At 40.9% G+C, this 18,465-nt stretch overlaps 1 protein-coding gene across 1 annotated transcript in view; it reads left to right on the forward strand.

The window, feature by feature from the left end:
• ANXA10 (annexin A10) overlaps positions 1-14,450 on the forward strand; it is an 81,780-nt gene extending 67,330 nt beyond the window's left edge. The window contains exons 4-12 of the mRNA XM_024194181.2: positions 168-281; positions 1,852-1,942; positions 2,298-2,377; positions 7,775-7,828; positions 7,956-8,049; positions 9,346-9,441; positions 10,793-10,851; positions 12,354-12,476; positions 14,172-14,450. Of these exons, the coding sequence (XP_024049949.2) occupies positions 168-281; positions 1,852-1,942; positions 2,298-2,377; positions 7,775-7,828; positions 7,956-8,049; positions 9,346-9,441; positions 10,793-10,851; positions 12,354-12,476; positions 14,172-14,240 (780 nt within the window). The 3' untranslated portion in view covers positions 14,241-14,450. The remainder of the gene's footprint in view (positions 1-167; positions 282-1,851; positions 1,943-2,297; positions 2,378-7,774; positions 7,829-7,955; positions 8,050-9,345; positions 9,442-10,792; positions 10,852-12,353; positions 12,477-14,171) is intronic.
• Positions 14,451-18,465: the final 4,015 nt, after the last annotated feature.

The following is an 18,465-nucleotide window of genomic DNA, read 5'->3' on the forward strand; positions in this document are numbered from 1 at the left end:
GAGAAGAGTTTTTGTTACTTAACTGTAGCCACAATCCAGCCTGCAGGGCTCATCTTTTTATTATATCACAAAAATAATTGCTAGTTTTTATTTTTAATGTTTTCAGTGATTAATATTCCACTGCACAGCATGAGTACCACAATAATCCTGATTATCTTTTTTCCAAGGATTTGATTATGGACCTGAAAGAGAATCTCTCTCATCACTTCAAAGACGTCATGGTTGGCCTGATGTATCCACCTGCATCCTATGATGCCCATGAGCTCAGGCATGCTATGAAGGTGCTTGTCTAACTCAAAAATACTTAGATTATTACTTATAGGCACTGATTACAGCAATTCACATCTGTTTCATAGATTCTTTGACATATAGCTGAATGATAAACTGTTAAAAAGGCATTTCTCAGTTTAGATTATTTATATTGCTTTTAATATATAAATACATAATTATATATTAAATCAATATATATTATATATTAAAAGCAATATAAATAATCTAGCTTTAAAAAATACAGCAATCATTTAACAGATGAATATAAACAGATAACTGAAGAAAATCACATATTTCTACAGTATGGTTTGTTAACTGAAATGTAAGTCCCTGATCCGGCAAATGCTTAGACATATTCTTAGATATGCTCATATGAGTAGTTCCATTGAATCTTTCTCATAAGGCTAAGCACATGCATAAGTGTTTGCATTGTCTGCACCCTAATACTTACCTTACTCTTTTATAAATCAATGACTATCCTTTAACATTTTGCTTTCATTCCCATTTTCAAGGCTAGGAACTATTTTATTGTATTAAGCAGTCATTGCCAGCAAATAAAATGAGCACCAACTTTGTCATTTTTTTAACAGTTGATATCAAGGCACTTTTAGAGCTACTGGTATATTTTTAAAATGATGGTTAGCAGTGAGATTATTATAGCCCATTAGTAGCATCAGAAGTACTATTTTTATCACTATTGACCAGGATTGGCAAATCTAGAATGTTTCTGCATTTGAATCAAGTTTGTGCTTTTTTACACTCTTGTACCTTAATTATGGAATCAATGGGATTACTCGGATGCTTAAAATAATGCATATACATAACTCTGCAGAATTGGGGCCTTGCTGACATATTCTTCTCCTGTTCTAAATGCATAATTCCCATTGTCATTAACCAGAGCTCTATGCACCTATCAAAAGCAGTATATGTAGCATCCATTCACCTCAATTCAGACTCACAAACTGAAGTCAACAACCTTGTGGGGAAATGTAATGATTTGCAATCCTACATGGTATGACAGTAATGAAGAAGTACTTCATGTAAAAATCAAGTACTGTTGTAAACATTGCAAAACATACTTCTAAGTAGTTCCAAAAAAGAGAAACTGGAAGCACAGCATGTTATTGATGTTCAAATATATTTCAAATTGTCTAAACCCCTAGCACAATTAGGGACAGCATGCTTAGTACATGCATTTAATTCTTTACAAAGCCCCACATATTTAAAAGGGCTTTATTGCTCCCTAGGAATGAAATTCATCCCAGTGCATTTGCTCCTTTGGTAGGGCATTGTCTCGCTCTCCATGTTGCCTTAGCAATAGGACACTTCACATGCTTAACTTTAAGTGTTAATGTTGGAGGTTCAGTTCTAATACTAATTACACAGAAGCTAATCAGTAACCCCGAAAAGACTGAAATCAGTACTCTTATTAATAGGAAAATAACCCATAAAAATAAACCATGAACTCCTCGAACAGAGACTAGCATTCTTTCACTGTCCTTGACAAATATTACACATTGTATTGGAAGCCATTATCTCTACTAGTAATGACCTTGCTTGTTTGCTATTTTTTCCTTGCAGGGAGCAGAGATGGAAGAGAACTGTCTAATTGATATATTAGCCTCAAGATCAAATGGGGAGATCTTCCAAATGAAAGAAGCCTACTTAATGCGTATTGTTTATTTTATTTTATTTAAGTATACAGTAGCATATCCTACAAGGGTGCAATTCTGACTAAAAGTGTTCTGGATATAGTTGCATGACTGAAAGAGCTAGACTTCCAAAGATGAATTCTTAAAGCCAATTGTTTTCTCTCTTTCCTTGTTTCAGGATAATTGTACATAAAAGGCTGAAGCAAAATGTATAAATCAAGTTTAAATTTTTAATGTATTAGCATAAAAATATCTCAATTTTTATAGACATTCATGATTCTGTGATCTTTGAAATGTCTCTCAGTCCACAGGCTGATATTTTTGGACTATAACTTTAACATATTTAACACAAGTTTGTTGTGGTTTGCACCCCAGAATACAACAATGATATTCAACAAGACATTTATTCTGAGACTTCAGGCCACTTCAGAGACACACTTACGAACCTCGCTCAGGTACTGTACAAACTCAAAATATGTTTTACATTTTTTTAAAATGCAGAACCATCTTCTAATATTGTTGAAGGACCCTCAGATTTTAAGTTGGCTACAGTTAAAACTAATCCATGCTCAATATGGTTGAAAAGCTACATTTTTGAAGTGGCAGCAAAAAGGGGAAAGATTAGAATTTGAATTCTTTCATCTGCTTTCACTTTGGCTTTTGAATGCAACCATAGGTCAATTGAGTATTTTATTGAACGAGAATCTGAAAATGCCAGCGTCTGACCCTATGCTCAAAAAAGAGAGTATCTTCATATCCAAATGAGATTTTTCTTTCACAAGCTCTATTTTTCTTCATTAATGGAGTGTACTGTCCATATTACAGTTTGTATGTCACATAGAAAAATGGAGAAATAGCTGACCTACTATGCAAGAAATTATTAAACAGATCTTTACATTCCTTCTGTTTTCAAACAAACATGTTTTTTGTGCTGAAGAAATCTGCCAAACAACATGCTGTTTACACTGTGGTGGTACCTCATGCAGGAGGATTGTCAATATTATTTACAAACTTCCTGATCCTGTAAAGTGCTTGAGTGCTTTTTGTTGAGATATGTCAATTCTCACTGAATTAGGAGACTCTCACTCAGCAGCTCAAAATTGGTGATCAACTCTTTACAGAATCAAACCCTAAAATATTGTGCCATAAGGCAAGGGACAGAGGAGAAATGGGGACAGCAAATACTGTTATCAAAAAGACACAGAGTGGGAAGATGCCTTCATGCTAGTGGCCTAATTAATTTTATTGTATTTCAGGAATTATTACAGCTTAAACATCTAAATATGTTTAGCGTGAAAACTGAATTAGGGACTTTCACAATATGGATCAAAAGCAACAGGTGCACTGTCAGAAATCTATATGTACCTTTGTACCTGCATTTGTTTTTACAAATAAGTACACAAATGACTGTTTGCACATGGAAAATGGAGAGCTGCAGTCACAATGGGTGACTGCACATTTTTGTGGTTGCACCAAAACTTTGACTCTATATTTGTATTACATTAAAAGAAAAAAAAACCTCCTACATAAAAAGAACACTAAGGTTGACAAGTCAACCAGCCAAAAGTTAGGAAATACCAGGATTAGGGTTTCCTGAGAAATTTTATTTTTGCTCCCTTGTACATATGCATTATGATACAGTCTTATTGCTGTTTTTTTCTACATGACCCCTTCCTCATTCAGTGCACAGGATGGACAGTGCTCATTTAATAAGCATTCAGTATTTCTCTTTATCCTGATTATTCAGCATGTAACTACATGCATTATTTAGTGAGTACCATCAAGCCCTGGACATCTTTGAAAATTTTGGTTTACATGACTTTCCCAGTACCACATAGGAACTATGTGGAGAGGAGGGGAAGTATCTAATTGTTCTGGGTGGCATTCAATTGCTTTAACCATAAAACCATCTGTGACAGAGAACGTGGGAGTGAGTACTTATTGAAGACCCGGGGGAGGGTAGGTGCAAGTCCTGCCCTCATCTAAAGGCTCCTCCACCAGCCTAAGAGGAGAAACTACTGAACCCAGGTCTCAACTGAAATTGGGGACAATTGATGAATAACAGCAATGGGAGTGAGGGTAGGGTTGCCAACTCTGACTGAAGCTATTCTGGGAGATTTTTTTTCCAAGACATAACGTCATTTTCTTAAAATATCCTATTAAAATCTCTGGGATTGCTTTCAAGTCACCGGGAGATCTATGTCAATTCCTGGAGACTCCAGGCAAATCCTGGAGGGTTGGCAACCCTAAGGGAAGGTCACAGGGTCAAAAGCAAGGAACCAGAAGGAGACACTGAGCAGAGAATACCAGACAGCATCCACCGTTCCGCATAGGCATCCAGGAAGCCAGTGGACTTAGCCATGAGAAACACTGCTCGGACATGTGATCTGAGGGAGGAGCGGAAATAGGCCCCACAGTCACAAAGCACCTCCCCATCCAGCATCCTACTCTTGATATGGTGGATGGCTACCTTGGCCAGCGCCAGGAGGAGGTTGATGAGGAGGTCTCATGACTTTGTGGGGCAACAGCTGGGCTGTGCGTAAATCAGGAAGTGCAGAGAACAGTGCAGCCATAACCTAAGGAGAAGCCAGAAAAGGGGCTGTAGCCTTGCACACTCAAGATAGATGTGCACCAGTGTCTCCCTCATGCCACACAAGAGGCAAGAAAGGTGAACTGCACCAACTACATGCCCATGCTCATGGCTCCATGAACGAGCTGCCAACTAATATCCCCAGAGGGCCACAAGACCAATGTGGAATACAGACTGGCCCACCAGAGTTCCTCACCCTCCACTGGTGGTAGGAGGTCCCACCACTTGTGGCAGGGTTGGACACGAGGGTGAGGAAATGAAAGGTGTGGAGCACAAGCATGTACAGCTGTGCATTTTCTCTTCTTTTCTTTTTTTTAAATCAGGGTAGTACACAAAGACCCCAGTCAGGATTGTTAGGTGATGTACAAAAATATGAAGGCCTGGACTCTGCTCCAAAGAACTTTCAGTCATAGTAAGTCTTAATGATTAAGGCCGTGATTCAGCATGATTCTTAAACATTTTACCCAACTTTAGGCACATAAATAGTCCCAATGAAGCCCAGGTGACTTCTCACATGCTTAAAGATAGGAAAGTGCTTACACATTTTACTAAATTAGGGCCTAATTCAATACCATGTAATTTCAGGCACTTATCCTGCCAACATTCATGCATGTGAGTAATTTTACCTACAAGAATAAGGGGCACTACTCATGTGTGTGTTTGCAGAACGGGGGCCTTGTTTGTACAGAATCTTTCATACAAACTTTGGGGGATATTCTCAGTGGGTGTAAATCAGCATAGCTTCATTAACTTCAATTAAGCTATGCCAATTTATAACACCTGATGAACGTGACCAATTCATACCAGCTAATGAACTGGACCATTATCTCAAAATGCTTTGCAGAGTTAAACAATAAATAAAAGCACATGGTCTAGCAGGGAGGAATGGCAAAGATATAAAACATAAGTTCAAGGCTGAAAAGGATGATTTCTGATGAGGTTCGAAATGAGATGGGGAGTGGATGACAAGGAGAGAGAAAATACGTATGTTCCAGATGTAGGCGCTGCAAAAGAGAGATTTTTTCCTTTTAATGTTCAACAGATTTTTTCACTGGTGATGAACTCCTTGTCACCCTGAAAAGATTACACAATATCTTAGTTCTTACCCTCATTAAAGCCATGGCAATTTTGTCTTACAATCAGGACAAATACAAAACATCCTGCCCTATAATCTGCAGTCCTCATTATCAAAACACATTGCCACAAATATCCCCAAAGAGGGTGACTGGGGATCACCAGGTAGGCAGGATCCCACCAGCTACTCATCTCAGATTCTGGAGCCTAAAAAGAGCTCTGGAGAACTCCAACTGCACTGTTTCATACTGTGCTTCTTTGTAAGTTGTTAATTGTTATCTGTGTGTGAATATTACCTTATATATGTTAATAAAAACAACTGTAGAAAAGTCAGATGGCACTTAATTTAAAAGATTATCCTTTTTATAGTTTCTCTTTTGGATAGTCTTGTAGAATAAACTGGACAATACTATAGATTAAAATAGAAAATTAGATTCTTTCTACCTATTTCTATGTAATTTATAGAAAGGATGTCATTCTGTATCAACAGTTTCTATTTTTTTATGTTTTCTATAAAAATGTATTGGTTTACTCTCTATTAAATTCTGGGGCCTTCATCCTGCAATTGATAGCACACAGGCATTTATAATACGGGTCAATGGGGCTCTGTGCAGGAGCAGCAATTTACCTGAGTGCCATAATTACAATACTGAGGCCGATAATACTTTTTCATAAGGAAAAGGCATATGATCCTCTCCCCCCCCCCCCCCCCAGCACCACCATCAATCAATGGGTAGTGGCAAAATTCTTCAGACAGGGAAGCTTCTGGAAGGCTTATTACATCCTAATTAATGTAAGTACTTGGATCGAATTATAATTATCCAGGCTTTTAATATGACATGAAGAGTTGATTTATTTCCCCCCAGGTTTTGGCATGGATATGAATTAAAATACCATCATTTTCTGGAATTTAAAAATAAGAATATTGATGCAGTTTGTAGGATTATCGGATCAAACAATGCCAAGAATAGTCATTAAAAAAATTAACTGTAGGGTTTTTTTGTTTATGTAGAGCACTGCTGCTCAGTTTTTATTGTCCACTTGTCATATTTTTACAGTTTCATGTATTCAATCACAGGAAGTCACTCCAGCATAATTTCCTTTAAGCAATTTATCTTGTCACTAAGAACTTCATTCTTTGTTCTGTGCAAATTCTTTACAATTTAATTAAAATGTGAATTAACATATTTTCCAGGCAAGAGTTGAAAACTGGTCATTCTAGTAGTTGGCAGACAATACATAATTTTAATCCTTACTTTCACTTTTGTAGCAGAATGATTGTCAACTCCAAACTAAAGTAAATTGCTTCAAAAACATATAATTAAGGCAATGATTAAGTGCTATCTGAGAATTATGACTCCTGCAACCTGGGATTATTTGTATCCTTACACTGTAATTATGATTAAAAGGAGTTATTCTAAAAGACTTTTCTTTTGTTACAACTAAATATATCTGATCCTAGTGTATTAACTAAATCATATCTGCTTGGTTTACAGAACTGCAAAGCCAAAAGAGCTACGGGAGAATAAGCTGTATTCTATTTTGACTCATACATTATCAAAATTGTCAGGCAGCTTCTCAATCTTGAATCTTAATTATAGGTGATGATGGTAACATGCAGTGTAAAGCAGATTGATCACTACTTGATACGACTGATCTTGCAGTTTGGACAGTGAGAAAAAAAGTGTGTGGTTTTTTTCCTTGTAAAAAAACAGCAAAGTTATATGAACATATCAGTGGAAAATAAACTGGGGACACAAAGATGACATTTGTACAGTTATTTTCCACATCAGAACCATGGGTTATAATAACTTTATTAACAGGTAATGTCATCTAGTTATTCACTAACTTTTCTTTTATGTAAGTAAAGGGTTGATTAAAAATGTGATCTCACAGGGAACCCACTAGTATTCACCTCTACTACTACTTCCTGTCATCAGTCCCATCATGATTCTAGAATTCCTCCATCCTAAGGGAATGGCCCTTGGAGAGGTGCCATAGCAATTCCCAATGTGACCTGTAGAATATTTTAGGGCTGTATAGACCAGCTCTATCACACACCGTTCTTGTGTAAAATCCTGGAATGGATATCTCAGTGAATGAGAAGTAGTATTATATAAAGACCATCTCATTCTCTTGCAGTCATTTTAGAAGAACTAATAGAGGAAAATGTTTTAACATTTTACAGGGAACCCGGGAGGAAGGGTATGCAGATCCTGCTATGGCTGCTCAGGATGCAATGGTAACTACAATCACCTGTCAGTTTCTCAAAAATAACAGAAAACAAAAATGTAGCTGTTTGAAAGTCTTGTTTAAAGGGGTTTGGAACTGATGATCTTTTGCACCTTGTTATTATTTTAATGTCTTAGGTCCTATGGGAAGCATGTCAGCAGAAAACAGGGGAACACAAAAACATGATGCAAATGATCCTGTGCAACAAGAGTTACCAGCAGTTGTGGATGGGTAATTATCATCACTTATGAATCCAACTACTCAGTATTTGAATGTATAACGGAAAGGGAAAATATAGCTTACAGAGAAAACAGGCATAATTTTAACTATGCACACAGAAGCTGAATTCACAAACCAATATTCAGGTTCCAGTGCAGTCTGAAACAGGAGCCTGAGCCTACATTCTTTGTGCTCCCAAAACTCCAACTGAAGTTAATGGAAGTTTTGGGTGTACAAGGACTACAAAGCTGAACCCAGCATAGAATAGATAGTGAAAAAAATGCATCATAAAGATGACAATTAAGGTGATGGGCTCAGTCTTCAGCTGCACTGTCCTCACCAGTGGTGCTGGAACTAGAGGTGCTGGGGGCGCTGCCGCACCCCCTGGCTTGAAGTAGTAATAACAAACACCAAATACGTGGTTTCCATGGTCAGCACCCCCACTATAAAAATTGTTCCCGCAACCTTGGAGCTCACACTCAATTCATCTGGTGGGAGGGAGTCAAAAGTGCACTGAAGCCACCTTTCCACTTTTCCCAGTCTTGGGGGGCAGACAGGGGCAAATACTGCCCTCCTCCCCCCCAAAAAACCCCAACCCAACAAGTAACAGCTGCTTAATAGAGCTGGTTGGAACAGTTTTAATTAAACATATTTTTGTCAAAACATGGTGTTCCATCAAAGCTGATACATTTTGCAGAAACATGTCAATGTTGACATTTTCTATGGGAAGGCTTCTGAGGTCCGTGCAGACTCCTCAGTTGCTCATGTGTAGCGAGAGAGTGAGATGAATCGAAAACCTGACCTTTTCAGTCCAAAAATGGACATTTAGACACAACAGCATTTTGAGAAAATGTTCAAAACGTTTTGGTTTTGTTCCAGTGTGGAATGCAAACAAATCTCAAAATGGAATTGTCATTCTCCAGACAGCTCTATAGCATAAAGGGTGGACTAATTTACTTCAGCTTGTAATGCTCTCCTGGAGGTTATTACATCAACAAGGATAAGCAGGAACATACTCCTAACCCCAATCCACCTCATGGGGGATGGGGGCAGGTGTTAGCATAGACCTGGCTATGCTATTCTCTACCCCTCACCCCATGCCAAGAAATTGCCAGCTGCCCTTTTAGGGCAGCTTTCCAGCTGCTTTGCTCTGAGTATTGGGTTGAGAATCTGTACCAATCTCTTATTTTAGATTAAGTTTTACCTTGAGGTAATAGACATCTCAAAAGTAAACAGCAATAAAATTGCTGGGGCTAGTTTCTACTCTTAATACAGAATATAAATAAACATGTATTCATTTCTTTCAAGTTTTTCAGGAGTTCCAAAACATCTCTGGGCAAGATATAGTAGATGCTATTAATGAATGTTACGATGGATACTTTCAAGAACTGCTGGTAGCAATAGGTAAAATAAAAAGATTATTTTACACTGGTAATAATGTCTTAATAATTATATAGTATAGTATATCTGGTCCATTAAAAGATGCAAATATAAGCTTTTTGTGCTATTTTCCCCACTAGTTAATTTTCATATATGGTGTAGAAACTTTGAACATTTGGAAGAAAATCAACCAACAATCTACGGGTATATAGAAGAACGGGCATTTAAATTGCATCAGAGGTTGAGGCTAAAAACTAAAATGTGGTCACTGGATTAGGGCTGAGGAGAACTGGATTCTGCTTCTGTTTTTGCTACAAACTTCCTGTGTGACCATGGGCAAGTCCATTAGGCACTAATCCTGCTCATACTGAAACAAATGGCAAAACTGCATGTCTTCAGTGGTGTAGGATCAAGCTCCTAAATTTTCTGTGCCTCAGTTTCCCCATCTGTAAAATGATGGTAATCATGGGCAATGCGTAATGGAGGCTGGAGGATGCTAAGCTTCCCCAAACCTCTGTTAATGCTCCCCACCACGGCCCTGGGGCCAGGCCATGGCAGGGCTCAGAGCTCCTCCAGGCGGCCAGGACTTGGGGCAGTTCAGGCGGCTGGGCTGGAGATGGCTCGGGCATTCAGGCTGCAGTTCAGGGCAGCTCGGGTGGGCCAGCCAGGATCCATCTGGCTGCGGTGGGGGGTTTGGGGCTCCTCTGGCTCTGGCCGAGGGATGGAGAGCGGGGGGATGGAGTGGGGGCAGGGCCTCAAGCGGAATGGAAGGGGTAGAGGGCTAGGTTTCCCGAAGGGGGGTTCACACATCGCCCATTACAATAATAATACTTCCCTACCTCACAAAGATGTCATGTGGCTAAATTCATTAAGTTTGTGAGGCACTTATATAGTATGGTGATGAACACCATAAAAAAAACTATAAATAAATAGCAGAGTATTATGACTGAAAAATACCATATACTTAAACTACCAGCATCTTTAAGATGAGTCACAGGTAAAGTTGCCCTGCCTGCTGGGGGGAAGGCCCACAGCCAGTACAGAAAAAGAGAGGCTTCTTGCAGGTGGCCTGAGATTAGAACTTTATAATCTGCAGCTTCAACGGGCAATTCCATAGGATTGAAAATTCTGTCGCCTCCCACTGAATGAGTATTGTTAGGAAAACTTCTTGAGGAGCACCCCAGGTTTTTTCTAAGATAGAAGGGGCAGTCTGACCCACAGCCATGAACTGTGCAATGTGAGAAAGTTTCTATCAACTGGCATCAACTTGTTTCAGTTCAACCCAATAAGCACCCACAAGATCACATAAACACACTGTTGATGCAGGTTTCTGAAATTAATGTTTCTCCTTTTCTCCATAACATATCTCTCCTAGTTCTCTGTGTTCGAGATAAACCTTCCTATTTTGCATATAGGCTTTACAATGCAATCCATGTAAGTAGCACTATTCTTTCACATATTTTAAAGAACAGCTTTCCTGTCTCTATTTTGAATGATTTAGCTCATTTGCTTTAAAAGGGTTGGGGTTTTAATAGCTTCCACTTTTAAAGTGTTGCTTGCTTGTTTTAAAAATTTTGGTAATGTTCAAAGCCATAGTGCTTGAACAACAGATGAGTTTTCTTCCAACACTACTTGTCCGGTAACTGCATTGACTTTTTGAAAACTGAAAACCATCATTTTGTATGGACTGCATCTCCCCCTGATGGGCAAAACTCAAAGTGCACGTTTTATTCGATATGATCTATTCTTATTATGTGACTTCCCGCTGTACAGCTTTAATAAATATCACTATGAATGGCATAATAGAAATAGTGTGTGAAAATACTAATCGCCATATTTTCAATGGGACTCCATTTACATGTGCAAATCCTAGTATTTTTATGCACATTAGCTTAAAAAAATTAACATTGGGTACAAATGTAGGTATATGCATATGCACTCAGAAGTATCCACAAATACTGCATAGGGATAAAAATACCATGAATGTGTTTTTCTTCGTATTGTGTGCTGCTGATGTAAATTTATGTAAAGTATTCATGACAAAATTGAAAATATTCTGAATCTGAGCATTTTCATATTTTTTCAAATTCAAAATTGATTTCATTTTCACAAAATTGTTGTGCTAAACCAGGATCATTTTTGAGTGAAATGTGGCATTTTGTAATTATTTCTTATTTTCATAAGCAAAATAGATTTTTGAGAAAATACATTAAATAAAATTGCAGAAATTTTTTTAAAAAAATTAAGTAAATTTCTCAGTTTCCTCCTAGTATCTAGTGATTTATGTCAATGCAATGCTTAGTGATATGGTATGCTGCTGATAGTAGGCGTTTTAAAGAATATTCCATTCCACAGTGCATTAGTCAATCAGATTTTGTCAAACTTTTGTCAGATTTCTATTTAGAATATTGCATGATTAGCATCAGTCTGTTAAGAAAGCTTCTAATATTTAGAACTATGATTTTCGTAAAATCCCTAATGGGTTGTTAGAAAGATTTTAGTGCACCCACCAAATAAGAATCAAATCCTGTAAATGCAGCTTTCTGAGTATCCCTTGCTACTTTATTCTGGTAGTGTGAATAGCTAATTGATAAATTCAACCTGCCATCTTTAAATAGGCCAACATTTTTAATAAGTAAATATTTCCACTGCAACCTTCAAAATTGTTTGAATTAATGTTACTGTCCACTAGATGTCACGATTCCTCCAGAAGAAGAGCACTGTCTAAGCTTGAAAGCTTGTCTCTCTCACCAACAGAAATTGGTCCAATAAAAGATATTATTGTGACGGGTTCAGTCACAGAGACCCCCTTGGGACTGTCACCTGACATGCTGAAACTACCTCTGAGCTAATCAATTTACTCATTTGCACATAATATTAATATATTCAGATAGATAGACTCATCCAAGTTTCCTCATATCTTTCTCGTCTTTTAGGAGTATGGTTTCCATAATAAAACTGTTATCAGGATTTTGATTGCCAGAAGTGAAATAGATCTGATGAATATAAGACGACGATACAAAGAGAGATATGGGAAATCTCTGTTTCATGATATCAAAGTAAGTCACTCTATACTTTTGCATGTATACAGTACCTAGTTCAATAGCAGTGTTTCATATATCCATATGAGAGCTTTAACAATAGCAAATGTTGAGTTAATTCTGAATCCTAATCTAATCATTTGATGCAAAGGCAGAAGTAACAATATGCTTCCTGAACTCATGTTATATCAGTTCAGTGCCTCTGACTACTTTCAGTAAGTGAACAATAAAGATAATATTTCCCACTAAATTCTAATCACACTTCCATATTATAGGCCGGATTCTGTCCCGCCCCCGGGACAGAACTGCTTGCTGGGGAAATACTTTGCAAAAAGGTGTTCCCCTACTGGTGTAGAATGTGTGGAGCAGCTCCGTGGTCTTCCTGCATAACCCCCTGATGTGAGGTTGTGCCCAGAGTCAATTTGGAGAGGGAGGTGGTATGGCCAGAGCACCCTCTTCTCTGGATATTCTGGGCTGTGGAGCAACCCATAGGTGGTCATTTAAGCTTACTGAAGTGATGTAAAATGACCTTTGCAGTTCCCTTGCCTGTGCTATGCTTCTTTTGTTAATCATGTGGCAAAACTAATCTTGGCTTAAAATAGTCAGGTGTCCTTGGCACATCCACCGTGAAGCACAGTACCAGCACCATGCACTACTTAGGAGCATTTTAAATGTATGTTTATTATTTAGCCTCATCACATCCACCCTAAAACAGTGCTTCACCACCCCCAAGGCCTCTCTTTCATTTAGCACTCTTTTATTCATCTAATTAAAGCTGATCCTGCAATCAGTTTGTCCTTGATCAGCATGAACTTGTTTCCATCTTTAACCTTATAAACTTATTGTTATAGAGCTAGATTTTCACTTCCTAGTGCATCTGTTTCCCCTATAAACCAACAAAATCCTGCATTACTGGTACTCATACTACTGGGAAAAATTATAATAAACATTTCAAATGAATCTGATGCCAGTCCCACTGAAGTTTTGTCATTAACCTCAATAAAAGCATAGCAGGTTCTGTGTCTGCAGGATCTGGTCTTTTATTTTGAGTTATTTTCTTGGAAACATGATCGCCCAGATTTTTATTTGATTTACAGTGATGTAGATCCAGAGTATCTCCACTGACTTCAATTCATGGGAGTCAGTGGAGATACTCTGGCTTTACATCAGTGTAAGAGAAATCAAAATCTGTCCTACTGAGTGTGTTGGGTTTTTTTACATAGCAACCATCATAAGGATATATTTTTCTTGTACTGTCAGTCCCATATCTCCAGACAAGCATGAACTGTATTGTTAAATTCTTGTAAAATGATTCAGTACAGTAAAAACCTTTCCAATGTTTTTATGATGTTTTTTTATGTTTTATCAGAAAATATCTAGGGCCAAGATTTTCAAAACTGATCAATGAATTTTCTGTGCCCAATTTGAGATACATTAAAAGGACCTGATTTTCAGAAAGAGCTGAGCAGCCACCTTCTGAAAATCAGACCTTGTAGGTGTATCAGGTTGCCCCTCCCCCCCCCCTCAAAAATGAGAGATCCAAAATTACTAATCACTTTTGAAAATCTTGGTCTAGAATCTTTATGAAGCATTAAAAGTCTTGGGCAAAACCCACAACTTCTCAAATGTCCTCCAGTCCCTAATGCAAAAAATGGTTTTCTTGGCCGGGCGAGAGGAAAAATTATCATCACAAAAAGATTCTTTCCCTTGCAGCATTTTGCTTCAGGACATTACGAGACAGCTTTACTTGCCATCTGTGCTGGTGATGCTGAAGATTATTAAAGGAAGAAGATAATGAATTTTGAAAGCTGTATGGATCCATTTTTAATAGAAATCCAAGCCGGCCACATTTCCTATAACTATTAGTTATTCCTGCTCTATATAAAAAAGTGGACGAATCAATGCTAGATATTTTCTAACTTTAAATCTTTTTGAAAACAAGACAAGCGTACAAACTTGTTTTGTCAGGAATATGATTTTTCCCAACTTGTGAAGAAATGCTGTTACTGTGAAATACATTATCTAATGTAAAATTAATACAATTCTATTTAACTAAAATGTATGCGTATTATTTTGCCTTATGATGGGGTTTACAGACCCCACGTCAAGGGAATGATGGAGCAGTACTGGAACAAGAAGGCCCTGCTCCTCCACAGCTGCAAATCATGCTTCCAATGGAGGACCTGTTTAAAAAGGGACATTGACAATCAGGGGGAGGGAGAGAGTAGAGAGGCTGTTTGCAGGAAGGAAACAAACAAGCCAGTTTATAGCAATAGCTTCTGGGACAGAGGATCCATAGGGGTAGGGTGGACTATGGGTAAGACTAGTGTGGGTAAGACCTGACTGGGAGACCAGGGTACTGACTGCTTTTCTCTCCTCTTTTCCCTGACGAGGGGGAATAACTGGACACTAAAAAGCAAGCTGGGAAGTCCCAAATGACTATCTGAATTGTTGAGGCTGTTTGAGCAACCCTCTGCTGGGATGAAAGCAGTGTGAGACCATGCCCCAAACCGAAGAGAGAACAGGGGAGGCTGGTCTAGTGTACCTGCAAGAAGGAACTGAGACACACTTCACCCTTTCCCCTTTGGGCCCTGAGCCAGGACCTGCTGGAAAGAGAGAGCCTGGGTCCCCCTATTCTTCCCTTCCCTTTTGTCAAACTGGGAGAACCTGGGGAACACTGGGAGATGACTGACTGTAACTTGGCCACCAGCCCCTCAGCTTGCCGGGCAAGGCCATCCCAGGACTTTGAGGACTTTCAAGCCATTGCCTCTCAGCCCCCAAGCACAGTTGCCAATTTTCACATGGTAAATAAGCACCCCGACTTTCACAATAAGTAAAAAATCAAGCTAATCCCATTTCAAAACAAGGCCCAAACAAGCCAAACCCTAACCCTCTATGTACTAGATCCCCCCCCGGATTGCAGTCTGGGACTGTGGTGATCCCGCTGTGCACCCCTGACTCTCTCCCCACCTTGACCCTGCTTGCTGGGAGCTGATCAAAAAAAAAGAAGCAACAAGCTACAAGCCAAAAACTAGCCAATAAGCAACTCACAAGCCAATTAAGCCAAAAACAAGCCCAATTTCTGCATTTTTTCCACGGGTTTGACATGTCTGGGGTACAGGTATCTGGGCAAGGAGGGGCCCTCACAGCTGGGCTCTGGGAAGGAGGGGGCAGAGACGCAGGAACTGGGTTGTTGTAGGGGTTTCTTTAACTCTCTACTCCTGGGGAAAATTTTGTGTGTTTGTATTGTTACAGACATACTTGCTGACAGGTATTTTGAAATAAATTACCCAAATAATTGAAACTGCTGTGATTATGTAGGGTTATTTTGACAAAATTTGTAAATTTTGCAGAATTGTAAAATATTGTGTGCAGAATTTTTAATTTTTGGTCAGAATTTTTAATTTGGGGACACAGAATTTCCCCAAGAGTATTCTTGTCCAGTAAGGTACTATTCAGCAAACATATAGGTGGAATAATCTGAGCCTAAATCACTTTGGCCCCAATTCAGGAAAGCACTTAAGCACACGAGTAATCCCTTAAGCACACGTGCTTAAGTCCTTTGCTGAATCAGGGCCAATATATTGAACATTTAAATGGTATATTGCTCTTTTGGCTTTCCACTTCTTATTCTTTTATATATCCTTGTTATTCCTCTCTGGGCTTCATCACTCCAGCATTTGGACTGCTATGAGGTAATGCTATAAGCAAAACCGGGTGTGATTGAAGGAAGACAAAGAAACAAAGAAAAATATTCATATTGATTTTAAATAAATATTTTGTAAGCTGGCATACTGTATTCTAGGTATGAATTATTCTAAGCATTCTGGGGCCGAGGCAGGTTTTATTTTATTTATTTGTTTGCATAGCACCTAGCACAGGGGTGGCCAACATGTGGCTATGGAGCCACAGGTGGCTCTTCAGAAGTTAATATGCGGCTCCTTGTATAGGCACCGACTCTGGGACTGGTGCTACAGGCGCCAACTTTCCAGTGTGCCGGGGGCGGGGAGGTGCTCACTGCTCAACCCTTGGGCTCTGCCACAGGCCCTGCCCCCAATCACCCCCTCCCCTGAGCCTGCCATGCCATCCCAGAGCCTCCTGCATGCCATGAAACAGCTGATCGGCAGGGCTGCAGGTGGGTGGGAGGCACTGGGAGCGGGGGAGGGAGGGAGCAGGGGGAGCTGATGGAGGGCTGCTGATGTATTACCATGGCTCTTTGGCAATGTACATTGGTAAATTCTGTCTCCTTCTCGGGCTCACGTTGGCCACCCCTGACCTAGCACAATGGGTGGGTCTGGGGGAAAAAAAAGCTGGTGAACAGGAGAGGTGGCCCCTACAGACAGGGCCGGTGCAAGCACTAGCGAACCAGGCTCCGCGCCCCCCCCGGCGGCCAGGGGGGGGACGCCGGGGGGGGGGGGGGAGGGCGGCGAGCCCCAGCGGGGGCTCCGCTCTCCCCCCGGCGGCCGGAGCCCTGGGAGAAGGGCGGCGAGCCCCGGCTGGGGCTCGGCTCTCCCCCCGGCGGCCAGAGCGCAGGGGGCAGGGCAGCGAGAGGGCGGCGAGCCCGGCTGTGGCCCCGCTCTCCCCGGGGGCCGGAGCGCTGCGCCGCCCCCCTCCAGGTGCCACCCCAAGCACAAGCTTGGTGGGCTGGTGCCTGGAGCCGGCCCTGCTTTCTGTCCATCCATTTCTCCCTTCAGCCCCTCTTCCCCCTCCCCCCATCATTGAAGGAAGCAACAGCCCTTTGCTTCCAGATAGCTGGACAGAGTTTCTCTTTCTTTACTTCTGACTATCTGATTAACTAGTTTTCAGCAAAATCAGTACCTTAGTAAGATATAAAATCCTTTTTATGCCTAAAATTTTTGGAAACATATTTTTTAAAGTTGGTGAAATTTCATAAACATGTGTATTGTTATGGAGATCACACACAGTAAATTAGTGTTCCCTTTTTCTAAAAGCAATGAACATTGTTATGAACACACTAAACCTCTGTGACTTATTAATTTAAAATAATGTCTGTTTCAGTGAGTTAAATATGTAGTAATCTGGAATGATTACTTTATGAAGGCTTAAGAGTACATTTAAAATATAAAATCAGCTTAGAAATGCTGATTAAGAAAATGTAAAACAGAGAAGAGCTGCATCATGTATTCCATAATATTTAATGTTGTATTCAGCAAGACAGCTGACTCACCCTTACTACAAAGTTTTTGCAAATAAATGTCTGACAAACCTCAGGGCATATCAAAAAACCTGCGACTGACATTTTTTTATTCCCAAGTTTAGTGCTTTTAATTAGGTACCTTCTGCATGTCCATTCTGCGTGAGGGAGAGGGTACAGGGGTCTCTGTGGAGAACTGTGACTCTCCGCCACCGTGAGGCGGGCCAGGTGTCTTCTTGTTCTTTCTGCCTTGTCCCTCCGCCCCCGCTGGGCTGCAAGCTCAGGCTGCCGTCGGGCATAGGGGCACCAGTTTAATAATACTGCATAGGGCTTGCGGGGGCGATGAGCCCCAGCCATGGAGCAGCCGGTGCAGCGCAGGGGGGCAGGAGCCCTGCAAAGGTGGCAGCGCCGCTAGCGGGGAGCAGCTGCGGCCCCCTGCCCATCCTGTGGCCTGGCGCCCCCCCGGGGGGCCCCTTCAGACTGCAGCAGATGCATGCGGGCAGAGGCCCCCGTGCCCCCCCCCAGGGCCCCCCTTGGGCTCTGCGGCTCCTGGGCACGTGAGCCACTGCCGGGGCGCGGGGCCCTGAGACTGCTCCGGGAGGGGGAGGGGCAGCGGAGGCTCACACTCCCGGGAGCCGTAGAGCCCAAGTGCGGTGATGGGGGAGCCGGGGGGGGGGTGTGTGCACAGGGGCCTCTGCCCACATGCATCTGCTGCAGGAGCCCCCAGAAGGCAGCTCCTCCCTGCTGAGCTGCTGCAGCAGCCCAAGCCCGGCAAAGCCAGTGAGTAGACTCAGGGCAGGTTGGGGAGGGCTCACGGGGAGGGGGGCTGTGCACCCTCCAGGGGAGTTCAGG

This window comes from Terrapene carolina, unplaced genomic scaffold (assembly GCF_002925995.2).
Source record: "Terrapene carolina triunguis isolate 2854851 unplaced genomic scaffold, T_m_triunguis-2.0 Scaffold66, whole genome shotgun sequence".
Taxonomy (NCBI): Eukaryota; Metazoa; Chordata; order Testudines; family Emydidae; genus Terrapene; species Terrapene triunguis.